The 19,897-nt window shown below is 34.9% G+C and overlaps 2 protein-coding genes across 2 annotated transcripts; both read right to left on the bottom strand.

Annotated features, from left to right (window-relative positions):
• Positions 1 to 980: 980 nt before the first annotated feature.
• Positions 981 to 3,682, bottom strand: LOC126370981 (pancreatic triacylglycerol lipase-like). The gene is made up of 6 exons (XM_050016165.1): positions 3,630 to 3,682; positions 3,077 to 3,323; positions 2,781 to 2,929; positions 1,843 to 2,088; positions 1,283 to 1,619; positions 981 to 1,101 (listed from the first exon to the last, which is right to left on the bottom strand). The coding sequence occupies exons 1-6, from the start codon at positions 3,664 to 3,666 to the stop codon at positions 1,056 to 1,058; spliced, it is 1,062 nt and encodes a 353-aa protein (XP_049872122.1). The 5' UTR covers positions 3,667 to 3,682; the 3' UTR covers positions 981 to 1,055.
• An 8,397-nt stretch (positions 3,683 to 12,079) lies between these two features.
• LOC126371007 (putative odorant receptor 92a) lies at positions 12,080 to 18,894 on the bottom strand. The gene is made up of 7 exons (XM_050016205.1): positions 18,316 to 18,894; positions 18,017 to 18,182; positions 17,839 to 17,935; positions 17,103 to 17,204; positions 16,125 to 16,213; positions 12,795 to 12,861; positions 12,080 to 12,182 (listed from the first exon to the last, which is right to left on the bottom strand). Exons 1-7 carry the CDS (start codon positions 18,890 to 18,892, stop codon positions 12,114 to 12,116), a joined length of 1,167 nt encoding a protein of 388 aa, XP_049872162.1. The 5' UTR covers positions 18,893 to 18,894; the 3' UTR covers positions 12,080 to 12,113.
• Between the last annotated feature and the right edge of the window lie 1,003 nt (positions 18,895 to 19,897).

Here is a 19,897-nt window from a genome sequence, read left to right as displayed (position 1 = left end):
AACAAAGATTAGAAGGTTAAACGAAGGAAAATCTTTACAGCGCCATCTATAATATTGTTTTTAAGGAACGTAGCCTGGAAAGTCCTTCATTGTTTTTTAGACTATACGGGTACATATTAGCCGGGACCAAAGCACGAAATCATTCATCTTACTTTTGAACAATCAAATAATTTAGTCTGCAATGTCCATAACCAACTAGATTTAGCTTCACACAGTGATTTGTGACATATTTCTATCAGAAATTAACCTACGTATTACACTACGAAGGGCGTTAAACACGTCGCAGACGAATTCTTGGCGAATCTAGAGGAGCCTTGAAATCAAAAATCTTTGTTTAAAGGTTACGTTTAAAGAATATTGAAGAATACCATAGAGCAACACGACCCCTTCTCGATTCCTTGAAGAATACCTATGTACTTCTATAAATAAAAATAAATGTTTAAAAACTAAAACCTGACTGCGCTCACGTTCTAAAAGTATGAAACAAGAAAGTAGGTATATTTCTCTATAAAATTCTTCCGAATAGTGATGTTTAGTTTCTTATAGGCCATTTGTAAAATCATCACAATATGAAAGATGAATTTCAGAATTTCCATTAACATACTTTTATATTTTAGCTTCGATGCTGAACTAGAAATTTCCAGAAATTTCTAGAGAGCTCTGCTATTATCGTGTCCTCAGGCATGTCCTAAAATTTGATAGAGGAATTGTGAGATCTTTTGTAACATGATAGACGATTTCTTATTATAATTTATGGGTGATGATTGATATCCTTATCATTTGTTATCATTTCGTTCGTCGTAAGTATATTTTTTTATTAAAAGTGAAAATTCTCTAAAAACAACTGTACTTGTTACAAATATAATCGTTTCATCTCACATTTAGGTAATGTAGGTGTTTTCTTTTAATTTTTAACCATAAGTCCAAAACAATGTTACTAAGAATATACATGAAAAAACACTGCTTAATAACAGACAAGATGAGTATTTATTAGCAATTTATTTGTCGAGAAGCCAAACATAATTTGTCAATATTATCGTCAGGTCTAAAATAATTTAATATGGATAATTTCTTCCAGTGTCCAGTCTGTACATGCCGCGTCTGAAAGTAAGAAATGAAGAAATGTAAGAAATATTAAGGAACAACCGTATCACCATGAGTTAAAAAGTGTGTAAAAATTACTATATCTCTATAATCTAATTAAAAAATAGTAATTTTCATGTTTCAGATCTGCAAAAAATGACTAGTACAATAATCGTACAAAAAAGAGGCAAGGTCTTACCCAGTCTTTCTCAAGTTGTCGTTGCCTAGATGCAGTTGCTGACCACGGCAGGTATTCCACGTAATCTGAGTGGTGCTCGTGCATTCTCTGCCAATCAAGTGGTTGTGGGTGACTGAGGCAGCAAAAAGCTCCCAGGCTCGGTTGTGGTTGCACATGTTCAATAGACAACCAGGTTGAGAGTTCCCTCCGTTAGGGAAGAAGTCAACCTGAGTGATAGCAGATCCAATGCCAAGACCACCTAATCCACCGTCAGTGTGGATGGACTCGGTGTAGATACCATCGCTGGCGGATAGTCGTTCCCTGTTGTAGTTCCATAGAGGACCAGCCGGATCCAAACCTGTAGGCAACAAGTAATATGTACATTCAAGCGAAGATGATAAGCATCCACTTTGGGTATTCGGGGTGGTTTTAAGATCTTGCATGATGATAAACTATACAGTTTATATACACAATATAAACTAGTGCCTAACAAATATTATAATCTTTGAACTCATTACTTTCTTTACGTTAGTTACACCTTGATACTTCTGCGTATAGTTCTGCGTATACACAAATCTTACCAGTGACACGAGCAACGCGGCCTCCAGTCTCCCTTCCAGCGTTACCGACTACGTGAGCACCCAAACTGAACCCGACCAGATGCATCTGGTCGAATGGAGCGCCAGTCACACGGTTCAGGAAAATGAGGAATTGTCCAACTCCTCTACCAATAGCGGGGACCCCACGAGCAGCAGTGGCATAGTCCATGGCAGCCAAACGCCTCCAGCAGACAGTGATTACGTTGAAATTGCCTTTGTTAAGGTAGGCTGCAAAATGAAAGTTAATAGTTATAGAATCCTAAAAATATTATGAAAATAAAAAAAAATCAGAAAAAGATATAATAAAGATTGTAATTTTATTGAATTGTATAATTATAATACATTGCTATAAATAAATAAATAAATAAATAAATAAATTGCAGTTGAAGTCCTCAATAGCTTCATGTTCATCGCCTTTTTCTGACGACTACTAATCAGTACATGCTTAAGTTCATTTCCGTTTAAACTGATATTTCATTTATCTTTTCAAATTATATTATAAATAAACTTACGCCTATTGCCCACCGAGATAAGCAGAGGCTATGAAATTCCATTTGCTTCGAACCTGACACGCTTCCCTTGCTTCCTCTTCATTCATCAAACGTTTCATGCACGCGCGCCGGTTTAGAGTAGATCGCACTGAACTTTGTAAGGACATCTCCAATTTGATCATTGTATAATTGGCTTCCTCTGACAGCCCTAACACCAACTTTCGCTTTATATACTGCTTTCGTAATCCTATAATCCTTCATCCGCTCTACGTGTACAAACCAACTTAACATTCCTCTCTCAATCTTAGTCACTATATTTTCTTTTACACCACATCTAGTCACGCTTTTTCTCACTTTATCACTCAATTTAACCCCGCAGATGTTAAATTGAGTGATATAAACTAAACTATTGTAAGTCAAAATACATACCTCGTCTAACAGTAGGGTTGGGATCTGTGTACCGAGAACTTAGCCAGCCGTGAACAATAACAACAGTTGGTACATTGGGGTTGAAACTAGACCTCGTGATCGAGTTCGCGTTATTCATCTCTAACGTCTCAGAGAATATTTGGGTACGCCTGAAAAGCAAAATCATAAAAGTAAAATAGCAATCTAGTAATGATTAAGAAGTCCATTCTTCTTTGACTGTGATCATATATATGAAGAATACAGAGAATATAGATAATTATACCAAAGTATATAAATAATGTAATTTATTGTTTTACCTAGTCCACAAAAGATATTCATTGTTATTAGGATTCCTTGTATAGTCTTCAATAGCTTCCATATTTGGCTCTGCCTCTAAATCGACTGTATGCATATTTCCTTCCCCATCAGGGAATTCGATGAAACGCGGGTATGTCTTTTCCTCAGTCGGTAGTTCGCCAAAAGGCTTTGCCACTTCATCTTGTCCAAGGTCTACCTCACTTTGTACTTGAACTTCAAGCCCTTCTTCTATGGGCGACCCATAGACTGTCCCGGAATAAAAAAATATTTTATTAACAGCTACATTACAAAATAGTAAAATATTTATGTCAAATTGAATCCACTACTAGACAAATAGACTTGGTATAAAACAGAAAAGTGGCAAAAAAATATTTCAATTAATTAGATACTAGATATTAAAAGAATCATATCGTTAAATAAACATTAAGTTACATAATGACAACGTAAAGAAAAATCAAAATTAATGTACTTTAAACAAAACAAGATATTGGTAATTAGGTAAGTACTCGTAAGTGGTTGGTATTGGTGATTAGGTAACAGGTGGATTCATACCTGAAGCAACAAAGAGTAGTAGGACAGTCAACTTCATTTTGCAAACGAACTCGATCACTTTCGTCAATAGTAACGCTGATTCCTTATATTACATTCTTAGTAGAGATAACAAATACGTACTTACATATTAAACACTAGTGATTTGTATGTTTGTACGAGCTTATTACTACACATACATACATACATAAACTCACGTCGGGGTAAGCAGAGACTATAGAATTCCATTTGCTTCGATCCTGACACACTTCTCTTGCTTCCTCCACATTCATCAATCGCTTCATACACGCACGCCGGTTCAGAGTAGATCGTATTGAACCTTTTCTAAGGACATCTCCAATTTGGTCATCATAAGTCCTTCTCGGTCTTCCTCTGCCAGCCCTACCATCAACTTTCGCTTTATATACCGCTTTTGCAATCCTATTATCCTTCATCCGCTCTACGTGTCCAAACCAACCTAACATTCCCTTCTCAATCCTAGTCACTATATCGTCTTTTACACCACATCTCTGTCTTATCACACTGTTTCTCACTCTATCACTCAACTTCACACCGCAGATGCTACGCAAAGACCTCATTTCTACGGCATTGATCCTACTTTCAAAGCTTATTACTAATTGGTAGGTAATGGGTTACCTCTAATTGGCATAATTTGGAATGCCCGGAACACACCTGGCATATTACTGTTATCCCTTCTAATGTAATGTAATCTCTTCTTTTAATCCCGAACATAAGTACTTTTCGCATAAAATTGTTTTTCATCATATTTCATCAATTTTTTAATGCAGAATTATTTTTTTCATCTATTTCGCCACTTATTTATTAGAAGATTTTTCTGGTATTATTATGCGGAATTGATGTACTTAAGTCAAATGAGTTTATGCTAAAAATTACATTTGCCAGGCATGTGTGTGCCAAAAAATCTGCTTAAAAGTGTATGTCATAATAGGGTGAACCATAAATCGGCTTGATGCATGACTCCTATGAAAATTTAAAATCGGGAAATATAAAGTCTGTGGTCTAACGATTTTTGTCCAACTTGTAGAATTCTCCAGTTTTTTCTAAAACGTTTGGGCATGCAGAAGATGTGTAAAGTCGCGAGCGAAAGTTAGTCACGTAAGCAAATAACAAATTAAGTTTCGATTATCTAATAATTCATCAAGATACGTTTTAATTGCATTTGTGATAAGGAATGGTAATTTACATCTCATATCTTGGTCCCTTAGAGCCGATTATCTCAGGAAGTCCTAAAGATATCGAATATAAATGACCACACTGTTTACTACGAATTTTTTTGGCAAATTATTATTTGATAATTCCCTCTTATTACGATACTTAAATATTATCAGACAAATAATTCGACATAATTAAAATTCACGGTAATGGATAGATTTAACGACATAATTAATAATTAATTATTGACTTTTGCTCGCGACTTCATTCATTATGTGGTACTTTATACGTGTAAAGGAAAGGAAAGACTGTTGTTTTCGAAAAGTTCTTAGGCGATCGTAACATAGCGCGCGTCCTCAAGCCGCGGTGCATTTCGTGCAATATCAAAGCAAGTGACGATTTTAGGACAAAATTAGAATCATCGTAGCCAGTCAACGTGTCATGAGATCGTCAAAAAGTGATCAAATTTTAGATAATTTGTTATGTGTGGTCAATTACTGCCATAACACAGACATGACGTCACATCATAGAACCAATCAATCAATCAATCAATAATACTTTATTGCACAACGACATATACAAAGGACATAAACATACGAATAAAAACATAAGTACAATAGGCGGCCTTATTGCTAAATAAAATATTATTGCATAGAAGGGAAGCTACATAGAAAAAGAGGAAGGGAAGATCAAGTAGAACTCTCATTCAGCGCTTACAGCTATCGACTCGCTAGAGTAAATTAAATTATTCAAATATAATCCTGTCAGACAATGCCCTGAGCCCAGATTCGCGCCTAACTGGCCACCCGCAGGCCTCTTAAATTTTGTGCCGGATGAGAGTCCATAGTGCTCCACTTATGTCTGGCCAAGTAATAATAATTAATGCCATCTGCGGCAAATCCACAATAAGTCACTTCAAAAAAAGTCTAACATCAATTCGAGTTATTGTTTATTTATTTATTTATTAGGCACATCAACAGTACAAACACACAACAATTAATATAACTTTCTTAAGGCTAGTACTTGTGTTTGAACCAATTACAGACGTGCACAACTTATGCAATTAACATGTATGTAGAATTTGTTTTAAAAAAAATAACGGAATAACAAAAGGTATGAAAAGTTACAGCCAGGCAATACTACAACAAAAAAAAGATAAATAGGTTCAAGAAAAAAATTGTTCAAAAGCAAGCTTTATTTATTTTCACCAAACTTTTTTGTACAGGATGGGTTGTCTTCATGGTTAGATGAGCTTTGATTTGCACCCACATGCACTAGCATATAGTCATGATGTATCAGACTCTATGTATACCTAATACCTACACTCCTACAGGCATGCTAAAGGCCTTTGTCCAACTGATCTACATAACATTGCGAAAATATTTACAACAAATAAAACTTTTTGCACGACGCCTAAGTGTTTCTTTTAGTCGACGATGGATTGTATCACTCTTATCATATCATTACCACTAACATAGTAGTCTCGATCATCATAGAAGGCGATGAACCTCACCATCATCACCAGTTCTTATTGCGATGGACGTACATCTATCTGACTAGCCCATTTAGAATTACATCTATTAGCATAGTTAGGTATGTTGACGATTGAAATTAAAAAGAAATAAGTACTTACTATAATGATTAGTAAAATATCTATTAAAAGTGCAAAATGATTAAACACTAAAACGTATTTGCATCTAATACGATGACTGTGCTCTCGTTACGTAACTGATTTACTAGTAGATACTTTATCATGTTACAATGAGTATATTATACGAAACTAAGGTATCTTTCCTGATTATTTTATTATTCTTCAGCTGGTTTATAAATGGTTTTTAATATAGTAAAATATGACCACGCCGTACTTATTATCTGCAACAAAGTGCATTTTGACATTTTCGCACTAACAAGTTTACTAAAGTGATGAATCATTTTTTTTTATTTCGATATTTAAAGATACAGATGGATTGCAGTTGAATTGCCAGCTAGCATCAACTGCAAATAGCTGCCCAGTCCGCTTGCAGAACAGTTGGATTAAAGTTGGTTTGCAGTTTCAAAACAGTTAACTTCTAGTTTGAAACTTGGCAGTTGGCTTGCAGTTCAAAAGCTGTCGGTAATTGGCCTAATATAGCTACATTGGCGATAAGGTCTTCTTTTGTACCAATTTTTTATATGGTAATTGTTTATGTAATGTCTTTCTCTTTATTATGGGTTACTGTATTCTATTGTATTGTACTGTACTGTACTGTATTGTACAGTAGTGTAGTGTATTGTTTATGTATAATGTGTTTCTTATATATGCATTAATGAGTAACTGTATTGTATATGAATGCAACTTATGTCGTAGAACCTTCACGATCCACAGTCTATTCAGTATACATCTGACAGGTTTTCAACAAATCCACCATAGAAATAAATATCTATAAAAAACAACTAGAGATGCATTCATTTACTTACTTTAGTAAAACTTCCGTAGGATATCACAGAAAACTTGTATGCTGTCAGTTGTTTAGGCTTGTGTGATCTGGAAAATGTCAACTACTTGTAATTACGTATATCTTAATGTTTATAAGAATACCTAATGAAAAGTAGTGGAGCAGTGTGATGGAGTAATGCTCCATACCGTCTCCGGTTGATGGAGGGTAGGCCTGTGCCCACTGTAAGAAAATTATATACGCTGTTTATATTAAGTAAACGAAGACACAGACAGGCGAGGCAATTTTGAAAATATTTGTAATTTTCCTCATTGTCGATGAATATGATAAGTTTTAGGAGGGAAAATTAAATCGAACAAAATTTCTGACTCGAACGGGACTTCTAGCTCTTGTCAAGCCGGGACGAGCATATCAACCATTACACCACCTGGTCGGACGACTCCTGTTTAAGCGAAATCTTTCGATATATCGTCATTAAGCTGACGCCGGCACCATCTGCTATATTAAATACTACATATATACATACATACATAAACTCACGCCTATTTCCCACCGTGGTAAGCAGAAACTGTAGAATTCCATTTGCTTCAATCCTGACACACTTCTCTTGCTTCCTCCATATTCATCAATCGCTGCATACTTGCACGCCGGTTCAGAATACATCGTATTAAACCTTTTCCTTCTCGGTCTTCCTCTGTCAGCCCTACCATCAACTTTCGCTTTATATACCTCTTTTGCAATTCTATTATCCTTCATCCGCTCTACGTGTCTAAACCAACTTTACATTCCTTTCTCAATCTTACTGAATACTAATATTACTTTTACTTAGAGCGATAAGTACAGTTACATGGAGATTTCTTCTTATCGTAAAAATGTGACACCTTAGCTATTTTATTTTGTACTAAAAATTGTACAAAATTCGTCCTTTTAAACCAATAGAGATAGTAAAGGTAACGGAAAATTGGTAGGTATTTATGGTTTCTACATGAGAAATATAAATGTTAGTAACAATTGCATAATGTTAAAACAATTTGTTTTTTTACCTGATAAGTACAGTTAGTATAATATTTTTATACTTTTGTTCCATATTGTACCAATCGCATAAATATGCAGCATCGCCCACTCTAGTGCTCTGTAAAAAGTAAGTGAAAGTAAGTGTTAACAATAGTATTTTATTAATAAGAGTTAAATATGCAAACAGAACAATTAAGAAAAATTAAATAAACCTGTCTAATTATATTTTCGCCAAGAACGCTCATAACTAATATCTGCAGGATTTGTGACAGGAGAAAGAGAATGAAGCCAGGTATTTTAGACCAATCACCCGTCTGGAAATACAAAAACGATTAGAATTAAGCCATGAAATTAATGAGTGATTAAAAATACAATGCCAGAAGAGAAGGCAAACATGGCGAATAAACCCACATTCCCGAAAACATCGTTTCGAAGGCATACCTCCCACACATAATAACCTAACTTAAAGAAAGAAAACCTAAAGGTTTTCGTTACCGTGTTGGAAGGTCAGACAGGCGCTTCGGTAAAGAACTTGTCCTTAAAGAAACCTTGCCAAATCTAACGTTAGAGAGATGATGATGAAAAATAATTATGTAAATACCATGATATTAAAACAAAGGGCGCATATTTCTACCGATGCAATTAATACATTGTAGAAGTTGGGCAGCGTAAATATATCTTCCAAAATATCTGATAATCTGAAAACATATATTATGAAGTCAATTCAAATTACAGTATACCTAAATTAAGCTAGATATAAATTGAAAATTCCCGGTATTTAGGATGATTTTGGTGTCTCACGAACAATTAAAGCAGTAATGAAACATAAATTACCAAGTACCTAAAAAGATATCGGGACCAATCCCAATTATAACTTTAAGCTTATTTAAAATAAATGAACCGATTATTTGCAGTAAAAATACTTACTTCAAAATATATTGATGTTTTATGACTATACTGCTCAAAGTATATGCACTATTAGGGGTCAGTTGCTGCATTTCGTTACATATAATTGAGAAATTACTGCACACAAGAGAAGTCAAATTGCAGTAAAGAGCATCTACTGTCGTGTAATATAGCACACAAATGAACCCTGGAACCAATTTTCAATCAGATTTCTTTTTGGGGTCTTCGTCGCAAATACAAAAAAAAATATTGTCTCTTATTATTATATTTACAGAGTCTAGAACAAAATATTTTTAAGTGTCCTTTTTGTTTTCTTACAGTTAAACTGAAGGAATTCACCTTCTAATTCAGTATGTAGTATCTAAAATAACATTCGGGTGTAATAATAATCATATACTTGTTCAAATAATATTAATAAAATACAATGCAAAAAGTATTATTGAAAATAAAGTAATAAAAAAAGTACCATAAAATAAAATAAAAATCACCTACTTGCTATTTAAACACACCTGACACTTACCGCAAATAACTGAGTGAACATAAACTACAAGCCAATTGTGCCAAACATCAGTCGCAAATGGCACAATTACATCATAAGGCAGAATAAGATTCACCTTCCCTGTTATTAAATAGGAATATAACATCAAAAGCAACGTTGAAAAACTGTAAACTGAAATTAATATCAAATTCAGGATAAAGTAATACTTCGTCAAAGACTTTACAAGCACGATCTCACTACTGACAGAATCTTGAAACTCGTTCTGCTCTGGACTGTCCAACATTTTTTGATAAAGCATCCCAAGACGCTTTATAAGGTCAAAAATTTTACGCCTCTTCAAAACTATGCACGCAATTTTAACTAAACTCGACACTCCAATACCAATACACGGGGCTAAAGCAGTTAATTCTAGAAAACTCTTATCGTCCGAAGACATTTTTGATATGAAAAATGCGATCTCTTCTGCAACTATAAGTGCAAGAGTTAGAAACTGGATATAAAATTTGAAACCAAGCCTCGAGTTGTCGGCAGGAACCCCAGCCAGATTTAAATTTATTTTTATTTGTTTGAAAATGTCGTCAAATTTAGGAATATTCATTTTTCCTGACTCTCCTGGAATGCGATGGTTTCTTAACAAATGACCGACGTTGAAGCGGTGGCGAAACAACTGAGAAAGTGAGGAGAAATTGAAAATAAGCGTTATTTAGTAAATTACTATTACTTCTTGTATATTTTATTAGACCTGTCACTCTCAGTTTGAGGATTCGTAGGGCTGCTGAATCTTGTGACTGCTTTCTATTATTTAATCACTTTTTTTACATACTTAAGTACCTATTAAACTTTCCAATGTTTGAAAGTCAATGTGACTGTGTGTAATTGAAATGGAAAAAAAGAACAATTATATTCCAGCGACTTCTATCATCAGTTATCGGTATTTGCAATCGACAACCCTGTTGGGGAAAATGAATACAAATAGAATATCAAATCGCTTAGTTTCCTCAAAGTGTGATTGTGACAATTACAGGGTGTTGAAATACACGTCACGCAAATTACAGGCTATTTAAAATTCCTTTTGTATTCACAAACAACTCTTCAAATCTTGCTGTTACAATTGATTAATACCGACAATTTCAAATGCTAAATGAAAAATAACGTAAAAGGGAATTCATACATAAAGCTTACTGCTAAGTTTTTAGCGCAAGCGATAATTTTAAGTATTTTATTTGTCAATTTTTAAACAACTTCTGGTGTAATCTATAAGTGATCGTTAATAGCATTCGCTAAATTCCCTTAGCCGACTCAAAACTCACCCGAGTCAGTTTCGTTGTCAATAATAATTGCAGTAAATAGTTTTTAAACTTCTCTGTAAACCTTAAATTGTTCAGCTGCTTCTAATTCTTTTTCTTATTATTTTCTTATTTTTCTTTTTTATTATTATTACTATTAATGTAGTTCTGTGCAATAAAGTATATTTGATTTGATTTGATTTGAATTTACTAGCTTTTTGTATGTCAGTGAAGTATAATTCGGGCCAAAAACACGAATAAAATTACATTTGCGTAGGCTATTATTATACTGAAGTAATATTTAACACGAACAGGTGGGGCTAATATCGTTTAATTGTTATTTGTTTCCGCAAAATAATAATTTTCGAACAAACTTTGCTTGAAACTGTAATAAAATACCAATAAGTACTTTAGCTTTATTTCTGTATTTTGTAAGGATTTGTAAGATACGCACGTGTTTCTATTATTACTTTACTTTGGGAATACTCTCAAAGTTAGGTATATACCTGCCCTCGCGGCACTGTAACCACGCCGCAAATTTTATCTAGATCTATGTTTGAATAATTGTCATACGACATGTATGCACGTAGATAGCATTCGCGCGTCTATCGAAACCTTTGATATAATTCACGCCGCGCGCGGATTGCCGTGCAGTCCTACTTGTACAACGGAGAATGTCTGTTTAACTTACTATAATCCTTTCACTAAATCATATTAAAAAGATACATCGTTAAAATGGAACTTAAATTTTAGTCTATTTTCACGTTTTCTTCATACGTTTTATACCAAAGCCCGGCGAGTCAATCCCGATGAATTGCATAATGTAATAAGGCTTTCGCGATAACTGAACTCCACGCTAACGATGTAGAAGGTTTACTTGGTACAAGGTGCATTAACTTTTGGAGTGCGGTAGTAGCCAAGTTTAACAAATCGCACTGGACACCCACAGTCAGGTTGATTCGAACTTTTAATTTCATCCATGGTCCACACAACAATGAATAATATGTTATAATATTATTTCAGTTCGTCATTAGGGTATTGAACACAATTTTTTGAAGTCAATTATTTTAATGATGCATCTAAGTATTACAATTGTAATTGTAATTATAATAATATGTAAATGTTAGTCGTCCAAACGTCCTTTTACAATAAGTATGTATTTTTCTTGGTGATTTTACTGTTCTTCTGCCGGATTATAAACGGTTTTTAATATAGTAAAATATGACCACGCGGTACTTATGATCTGAAATAAAGTTATTGTTAAAGTAAGTACACCATTTTTGTACGTAGGAGGATAAAAGTTCCTTGTTTAAAAACCACTCCACCGACAAGAGCGCAGCTCTCAAATAAAGAGAGAGAGAGTTTAAAAATACTCTCCATGCTACTTTTTGCGTGGCTCTTAAATTGATGACGTTTAGAAACAGACTGCATTTGAACTGCAAGCCAGCTGACAACTTACAATTTAGATGAGTTTTTCTGAGGTTGGCACAACTGCATGGAAACTGCAAACCGTCGAGTGCGCTACCAATTCACGCAATCGACTTGCAGTTGGCGGCGGTATTAGCACTAGCTTTAAGGTTAGGTTAGGTTGCAGTTGCATTAAAGTCTGTTTGCAATTCCGAATCAGTCATGCCAACATTGCTAACCACACATAAATCACATACAAGTTTAAATTTTTGCATTAGGTTTGCAGTTCAAATGCATTTTTTTTATATTTGGCAGCTCAACGGAACGCTTACAAAATTAAAGACTTCCTTACTAAAGATATTTTGCATAATTTTTGTAACTTGTTACGCAGAATATCCTTTTTATAATACTAAATCAAAATATAAATATGCCTATTTTTCTCACTTACTTTTGTGAAACTTCTATGACAAATCACAGAAAAGTTGTAAGCTGTCAGTTGCTTAGGCTTATGTGACCTGAAATTTAAATTAAAAAATATCTTTATCACGGTCATTCCGGGCACGGTAACGGTCATTTTTGTGTCAATGGTTATATGAATATGACTTTTAATTTATTAATTACTAGCTTTTGCCCGCGACTTCGTCCGCGTGGCGTGTTATATAAGAGAGAGATCTTTGTGTGTGTGGGAGTGCATACTTATGCAGTTTAGATTTTTTCATAATTTTTTTTTCCCAATAACTCCCATTTTTCAAAATACAGCCAAAAATAAACTTTATATTTACTAAGGTATGCATGCATGCTAGATTGAATCAATTGATTGAATTGATTTTTTTTTTAATTGATTGTTCATTGAGTTTTAATTTTAATACACACTTCCTCTCTTCCCTTCAACGTTGCTGTGCCCTACAGGGTCCATGTTTTAGTTCCTATGCCTATGTAACACCCCATTGTACTACATGGAATGCAATAAATAATTGAATTGAATTGAAAACATCTATCTTACGCGGTTTCGATTTTTTCATACAAATGTTTTTTTCCCGCTTACTCCCGTTTCCGTGGGAATTTTGCAATATCCTGTTGCAACTAAGCTTTAAGTTAACTAAGGTACCTGCATGCCAAATTTCAAGCGTCTAACTTAAGCGGTTTAGATTTTTCATACAAAAGGATTTTCCCGCAAATTTCCGTTTCCGTGGGAATTCCGGGAATTCCTTTCTTAGTGCACCTCTACGGTACCTTTTTTTTTTTTTTTTTAACGTTGGGAAATGCGTTACGCATACCACGCCGCCCGGGGGGACGACGTGGTTATGTGGGACTCCCCGGGTGTTGCCACCTCGGTATACCCACTAAAACCCAACGGTGTTCCTGCCTGCACCATTTGACGGGACGCGGGGGCGCGCGAGCATTCGTCCGCAAACCTCTACGGTACCTAAGCTATGTCCCTTCCAAATTTCAAATGCCTACGTTTAGCCGTTCAGGCTATGCGTTGATATGTCAGTCACTGAGTCAGTCAGTTTCTCCTTTTATTTAGATTTGATTTTTTCATACAAATGTTTTTCCCGCTAACTACCGTTCCCGTGGGAATTTTGTAATATCTTGTTGCAACTAAGCTTTAAGTTTACTAAAGTACCTGCATGCCAAATTTCAAACGTCTAACTTGAGTGGTTTAGATTTTTCATACAAAAGGATTTTCCCGCTAATTCCCGTTCCCGTGGGAATTTCGGGAATTCCTTTCTTAGTGCACCTCTACGGTACCTATGGTACCTGCATGCCAAATTTCAAACGTCTAACTTGAGTGGTTTAGATTTTTCATACAAAAGGATTTTCCCGCTAATTCCCGTTTCCGTGGGAATTTCGGGAATTCCTTTCTTAGTACACCTCTACGGCATCTAAGGTACCTGCATGACAAATTTCAAACGTCTAACTTGAGTGGTTTAGATTTTTCATACAAAAGGATTTTCCCGCTAATTCCCGTTCCCGTGGGAATTTCGGGAATTCCTTTCTTAGTGCACCTCTACGGTACCTATGGTACCTGCATGCCAAATTTCAAACGTCTAACTTGAGTGGTTTAGATTTTTCATACAAAAGGATTTTCCCGCTAATTCCCGTTTCCGTGGGAATTTCGGGAATTCCTTTCTTAGTACACCTCTACGGCATCTAAGGTACCTGCATGACAAATTTCAAACGTCTAACTTGAGTGGTTTAGATTTTTCATACAAAAGGATTTTCCCGCTAATTCTCTTCCCGTGGGAATTTCGGGAATTCCTTTCTTAGTATTATACCTCTTCGGTATTTAAGGTACCTGCATGACAAATTTCAAACGTCTAACTTGAATGGTTTAGATTTTTCCATACAAAAGGATTTTCCCGCTAATTCCCGTTCCCGTGGGAATTTCGGGAATTCCTTTCTTAGTGCACCTTTACGGTATCTAAGGTACCTGCGAGCCAAATTTCAAACATCTAACTTGAATGGTTTAGATTTTTCATACAAAAGGATTTTCCCGTTAATTCCCGTTCCCGTGAGAATTTTGGGAATTCCTTTCTTAGTGCACCTCTACGGTACCTATGGTACCTGCATGCCAAATTTCAAACGTCTAACTTGAGTGGTTTAGATTTTTCATACAAAAGGATTTTCCCGCTAATTGCCGTTCCCGTGGGAATTTCGGGAATTCCTTTCTTAGTACACCTCTACGGTATCTAAGGTACCTGCATGACAAATTTCAAACGTCTAACTTGAGTGGTTTAGATTTTTCATACAAAAGGATTTTCCCGCTAATTCCCGTTCTCGTGGGAATTTCGGGAATTCCTTTCTTAGTGCACCTCTACGGTATCTAAGGTATCTGCATGCCAAATTTCAAACGTCTAACTTGAGTGGTTTAGATTTTTCATACAAAAGGATTTTCCCGCTAATTCCCGTTCCCGTGGGAATTTCGGGAATTCCTTTCTTAGTGTACCTCTACGGTATCTAAGGTACCTGCATGCCAAATTTCAAACGTCTAACTTGAGTGGTTTAGATTTTTCATACAAAAGGATTTTCCCGCTAATTCCCGTTCCCGTAGGAATTTCGGGAATTCCTTTCTTAGTGCACCTCTACGGTATCTAAGGTACCTGCATGCCAAATTTCAAACGTCTAACTTGAGCGGTTTAGATTTTTCATACAAAAGGATTTCCCTTCACTACTCTGCTCCTATTGATTGTAGCGTGATGAAAAGTATACTATAACCTGTCCAGGAGTGTGAAGAATAATTGTACCAAGTTTCATTAAAATCCGTCCAGTAGTTTTTGTTTCTATAAGGAACATACAGACAGACAGACAGACAGACAGACAGACAGACAGACAAAAATTTTACTGATTGCATTTTTAGCATCAGTATCGACCACTTATCACCCCCTGATAGTTATTTTGAAAAAATATTTAATGTACAGAATTGACCTCTCTACAGATTTATTATAAGTATAGATTTGATTAACAAAATAAAAGGGTGTGCCCTATCTGTACCTACAATTAGTTTCATACCAATCTCTATCAAAACCGCAGCGGTGCGTGATCTCAAGAATATTGATTTTCTTATATACCACGTCTTTTCTAAACCGTACAGTAAACAGGAGGGTGATTTCTCAGTATACAAACTTGCTATCATAATAACGAGGAAAGTATTTACGTTTATCCTCCTAAAGCCAAGATTTCCAGACACAAGAGTTAAAAATAATGGGGTTTGGATTTTGAAAGAAAATCCCTTATCCTTATCACTGTCTTGGTCAAAATTAAATAAAAGATATACCTGATAAGTATAGTTAGTATCATTTTTTTATACTTTTCTTCCATATTGTACCATTCGCATTTAAATGCCGCTTCACCGACTCTGCTACTCTGTAAAATATTTAAGTAGGTATGTACTTGACTAATGTTATTATTACGTACTTTACTTGATCCTCCCAAAGTATTCTAAATAAAAAGATAGAATGCGATAATCATTACTAATACTAATTATACTATGTTAACAACAATGAATAACCAGTGATTGGGATAGGTAGTGCCTTTTGGGGTCAATAACCTTGAATGTTGTGGTTAACGTGGATATGACCACGGGATTTTTGAGATTGCGTGATTACGTTACGTTATAATATTTTCTTCTTCTTGTGTTAAACAAAAGTAAACTCATAGAGAGAAAATTGTAATAAAAAAATCCAACTCGGACGAGACTAGAACTCGCAGCTCCTCTGCTGACGGAGGAGGACCCGGTGGTGTAATGGTTAACACGGTGGTCCGTTTGACAAGAGCTGCGGGTTCAAGTCCTGCCCGAGTCAGATTATTTTTTCGACTTAAATTTTCTTTTTGTGAGTTTCCTTAAGCACGAGTGAGTCCTATAAAAACAAAAAATATTTAAAAAGTAAACTGTTTGAGATATCATAAGTACAGTCCAACTAATATTATAAATGTGAAAGTTTGTTGATCTAGACAAACAGTTATGATAAAAATACATAAATAAATAACAATTATGAAAAACAATACAAATACGTAACATATAAATTACTAAAATAATTCACAAAATAAAGAAGATGGAATATTAACTTTTAAATATTTTTCTAAAATAAATGCACTTTATGCTATAGCATCTAAAGAAGATGTTAATTAAAATTCGAATATTGCGTTTCGAGATTCAAGATTTGGGAGGAATATCCATGTTGAGACAAATCTCGCAAATGTCACTACTTATCCCGATCACTGCTAATAACATTCGTAACTTCGTCACGTGTACCTCTCTAATTAGATTTTCGCCAAAAACACTCATTACTAATATCTGTAGGATTTGTGACAGGAGAAAGAGGATAAAGCCTGGAATTTTAGTCCAGTCACCCGTCTGGAAATAAAAACAGATTAGATTTAAGCCATGACAACAACTAATGAAAATGAAGGTAAAAATCAGTGCAATTTTCACCAACACAGTTGGCTCAACTATCACAGGCGGCTCACAGATATCTCGGTGAGGTGTGGATACATAGTTCATCTTACGATGGATGCACCTCTGTCTACCCCATTGAGATATGTGTGAAGATTAAAAAGATAGGGCTAACAAAGTTAAAGTTGCTGTAATCTCGTTTTCAGTTATAGTTAGTATAATTACAAAATAAATATTTTAGTAAAACTAGATCCAAAACACTTTAGGTTGTTAAAGTTCTTTGAATGTTACACGTAAAAAGTGCTTCCGTTAGTACGTTATGACTGCATCATTATTTCTATTTAAATAAAAATAAAAGTTTAAACAGTAAAACCCGACTATGGAAAAATTACGCTCTAAAAAGTATCTGAATGATGTTTAGTAGATAATTATTGTGGTCGTATGCAAACTTTTAGGACAGATTGGCATATGATCATTAATAATTTCAGAGAAATATAACTATTTACTTGTTTCATACTTTTTGGAGCGTGATTTATCTGTAGTCGAGTTTTTAAACTTTTATGTTTCGCCGCAAGTCGGGTAAAAAAGTCCATACCATGATATTGAAACTAAGAACGCATATTTCTACCGATGCCACAAGTACATTGTAGAGGTTTGGGAGGGCAAAGATTTCCTCTAGAACATCCGATAGTCTGAAAAATTAAAGGTACCATTTCAATCAATATACTGTACGTCAATTAAAGCTCAACTTAGGAAAAAATGTTTGTTCTTACTTCAAAATATACTGATGTCGTTTGACTATATTGTTCAAAGTGTGTGCATTATTTGGGGTCAGTTGTTCTATTTCGTTACTTATAACTGAATAGTTACTGCATATGAGAGAAGTCAAATTGCAGTAAAGAGCATCTACTGTCGTATAATATAGCACACAGATAAACCCTGAAACCAAAAATATAAAACTCTGAATTTTTTACTGACTAAAAAGAAAATTGGGAAGAAACTTATTTTGTGTTTGTCGTTACTTGCACCGATTCCTCATAACTATTTATTATTAAAAATTTTCCACACTTACCGCAACTAATTGAATGAACGTAAACCACAAGCCAGTTGTACCAAACAGTGGTAGAGAAGGGCACAATTACATCATAAGGCAGAACAAGTTTCACTGTCTCCTTTTTTATATAGGAATACAACATGAATAGCAACGTTGAAAAGTTGTAAACTGAAATTAGTACCAAATTCAGGACAAAATAATATGTCGTAAATGACTTGACATGTACAATCTTTCGACTGATTGTCTTCCGTAACTCGGTCTGTTTCGAATCGTCCACAATTTCCTGGTAAAGTTTCCCAAGCTGATTCATAAGCTCAGTAATGTGGCATCTCTTCAAAACTATGCATACAATTTTAACTAAAGACAAAACTCCAATACCAATACACGGCGCTAAAGCAGTTAACTCTAGAAAACTCTTATCTTGTGAAGACATTTTTGAAGTGAAAAACGCAATCTCTTCTCCAGCCATAAGCATAAGATTAACAAACAGAATATAGAATTTTAAGCCGAGCATGGAATTATCGGCTGGAATCCCAGCCATTTTTAAATTCTTTTTTATTTGTTTGAAAATGTCTTCAAATTCAGGGAAATACATTTTTCCTGACTTTCCTGAAAAAAATGGTGTTGAGTTAAAAACAAAAACGGCCAACGTTGAAGCGCTGAGGAATCAACTGAAAAATATGTCTTGAATTTTAGAATGTATAACACAATAATAATTTTAAACAAGTGTGAGTGAATATAAAAAAATATCTGTGAATATTTGATACTTTATTTGTGGACTTAGGGCTGCTAATTCCTTTTTCTGTTTTCTAATATTCTTAGCTAAGTTCAGTTTACAAAAAACCCAATTGCAGCATCTTGAATGTAAGTAGTTGAAATAGAAAAAAGCCATTAGTTATAGGTAACATACATAAACGGCCTATATACGTCCCACTGCTGGGCACAGGCCTCCTCTCAATCAACCGGAGGGGGTACGGAGCATACTCCACCACGCTGCTCCAACGCGGGTTGGTGGAGGTGTTTTTACGGCTAATAGCCGGGACCAACGGCTTAACGTGCCCTCCGAAGCACGGAATCATCTTACTTTTTCGGACAATCAGGTGATTCAAGCCTGAAAAGTCCTTACCAAACAAAGGACAGTCTCACAAAGTGATTTCGACAATGTCCCCATCGGGAATCGGACTCGGACCTCCAGATCGTGAGCCTAACGCTCTAACCACTAGACCACGGAGGCTGTTAGTTATTAGTTATAGGTATTACAATATTTTTATGTACCTATATCTCTAGCTATAGAGTTATCGGTATTCGACTTCAAATATTTGAATGTCGATTAATATTAGCAATTGACAGCCCTGTTGAACAAATATAATATTCAATTATTATCAATAGCTTCGTTTCTTGAAAGTGTGATTATGACAATAAACTGGGTGTTAAAATACTCGTCAGACAATTAGGGCCCATTACATTTTTGGTGACAAATAACTTGAAATTACAATAAAATTGTAACAGCTTATAAAATATTTCATTGCTGTTACAATTGCCGGTAATTTCACATACAAAATGAAAAAGACTTTAAAAGGAATTCAAACAATATATTATG

The sequence above is a fragment of the Pectinophora gossypiella genome, chromosome 11 (assembly GCF_024362695.1).
Source record: "Pectinophora gossypiella chromosome 11, ilPecGoss1.1, whole genome shotgun sequence".
Taxonomy (NCBI): Eukaryota; Metazoa; Arthropoda; class Insecta; order Lepidoptera; family Gelechiidae; genus Pectinophora; species Pectinophora gossypiella.
Note: the sequence above shows the minus strand (reverse complement) of the source record. Positions and strands in the feature narration are given on the sequence as shown.

Bases quoted from the DNA above. Each gene is read 5' to 3' on its own strand.
- LOC126370981 (XM_050016165.1), bottom strand. From the start codon at position 3,666: ATGAAGTTGACTGTCCTACTACTCTTTGTTGCTTCAG. The intron at 3,324-3,629 runs GTATGAATCCAC...ATTCCGGGACAG, and splicing joins ACTACTCTTTGTTGCTTCAG to TCTATGGGTCGCCCATAGAA. The intron at 2,089-2,780 runs GTATGTATTTTG...TTCATTTTGCAG, and splicing joins CAACCCTACTGTTAGACGAG to CCTACCTTAACAAAGGCAAT.
- LOC126371007 (XM_050016205.1), bottom strand. From the start codon at position 18,892: ATGTATTTCCCTGAATTTGAAGACATTTTCAAACAAATAAAAAAGAAT. The intron at 17,936-18,016 runs GTAAGAACAAAC...TTAATTTTTCAG, and splicing joins CGACATCAGTATATTTTGAA to ACTATCGGATGTTCTAGAGG. The intron at 12,183-12,794 runs GTAAGTGAGAAA...ACTTTATTTCAG, and splicing joins GTCATAGAAGTTTCACAAAA to ATCATAAGTACCGCGTGGTC.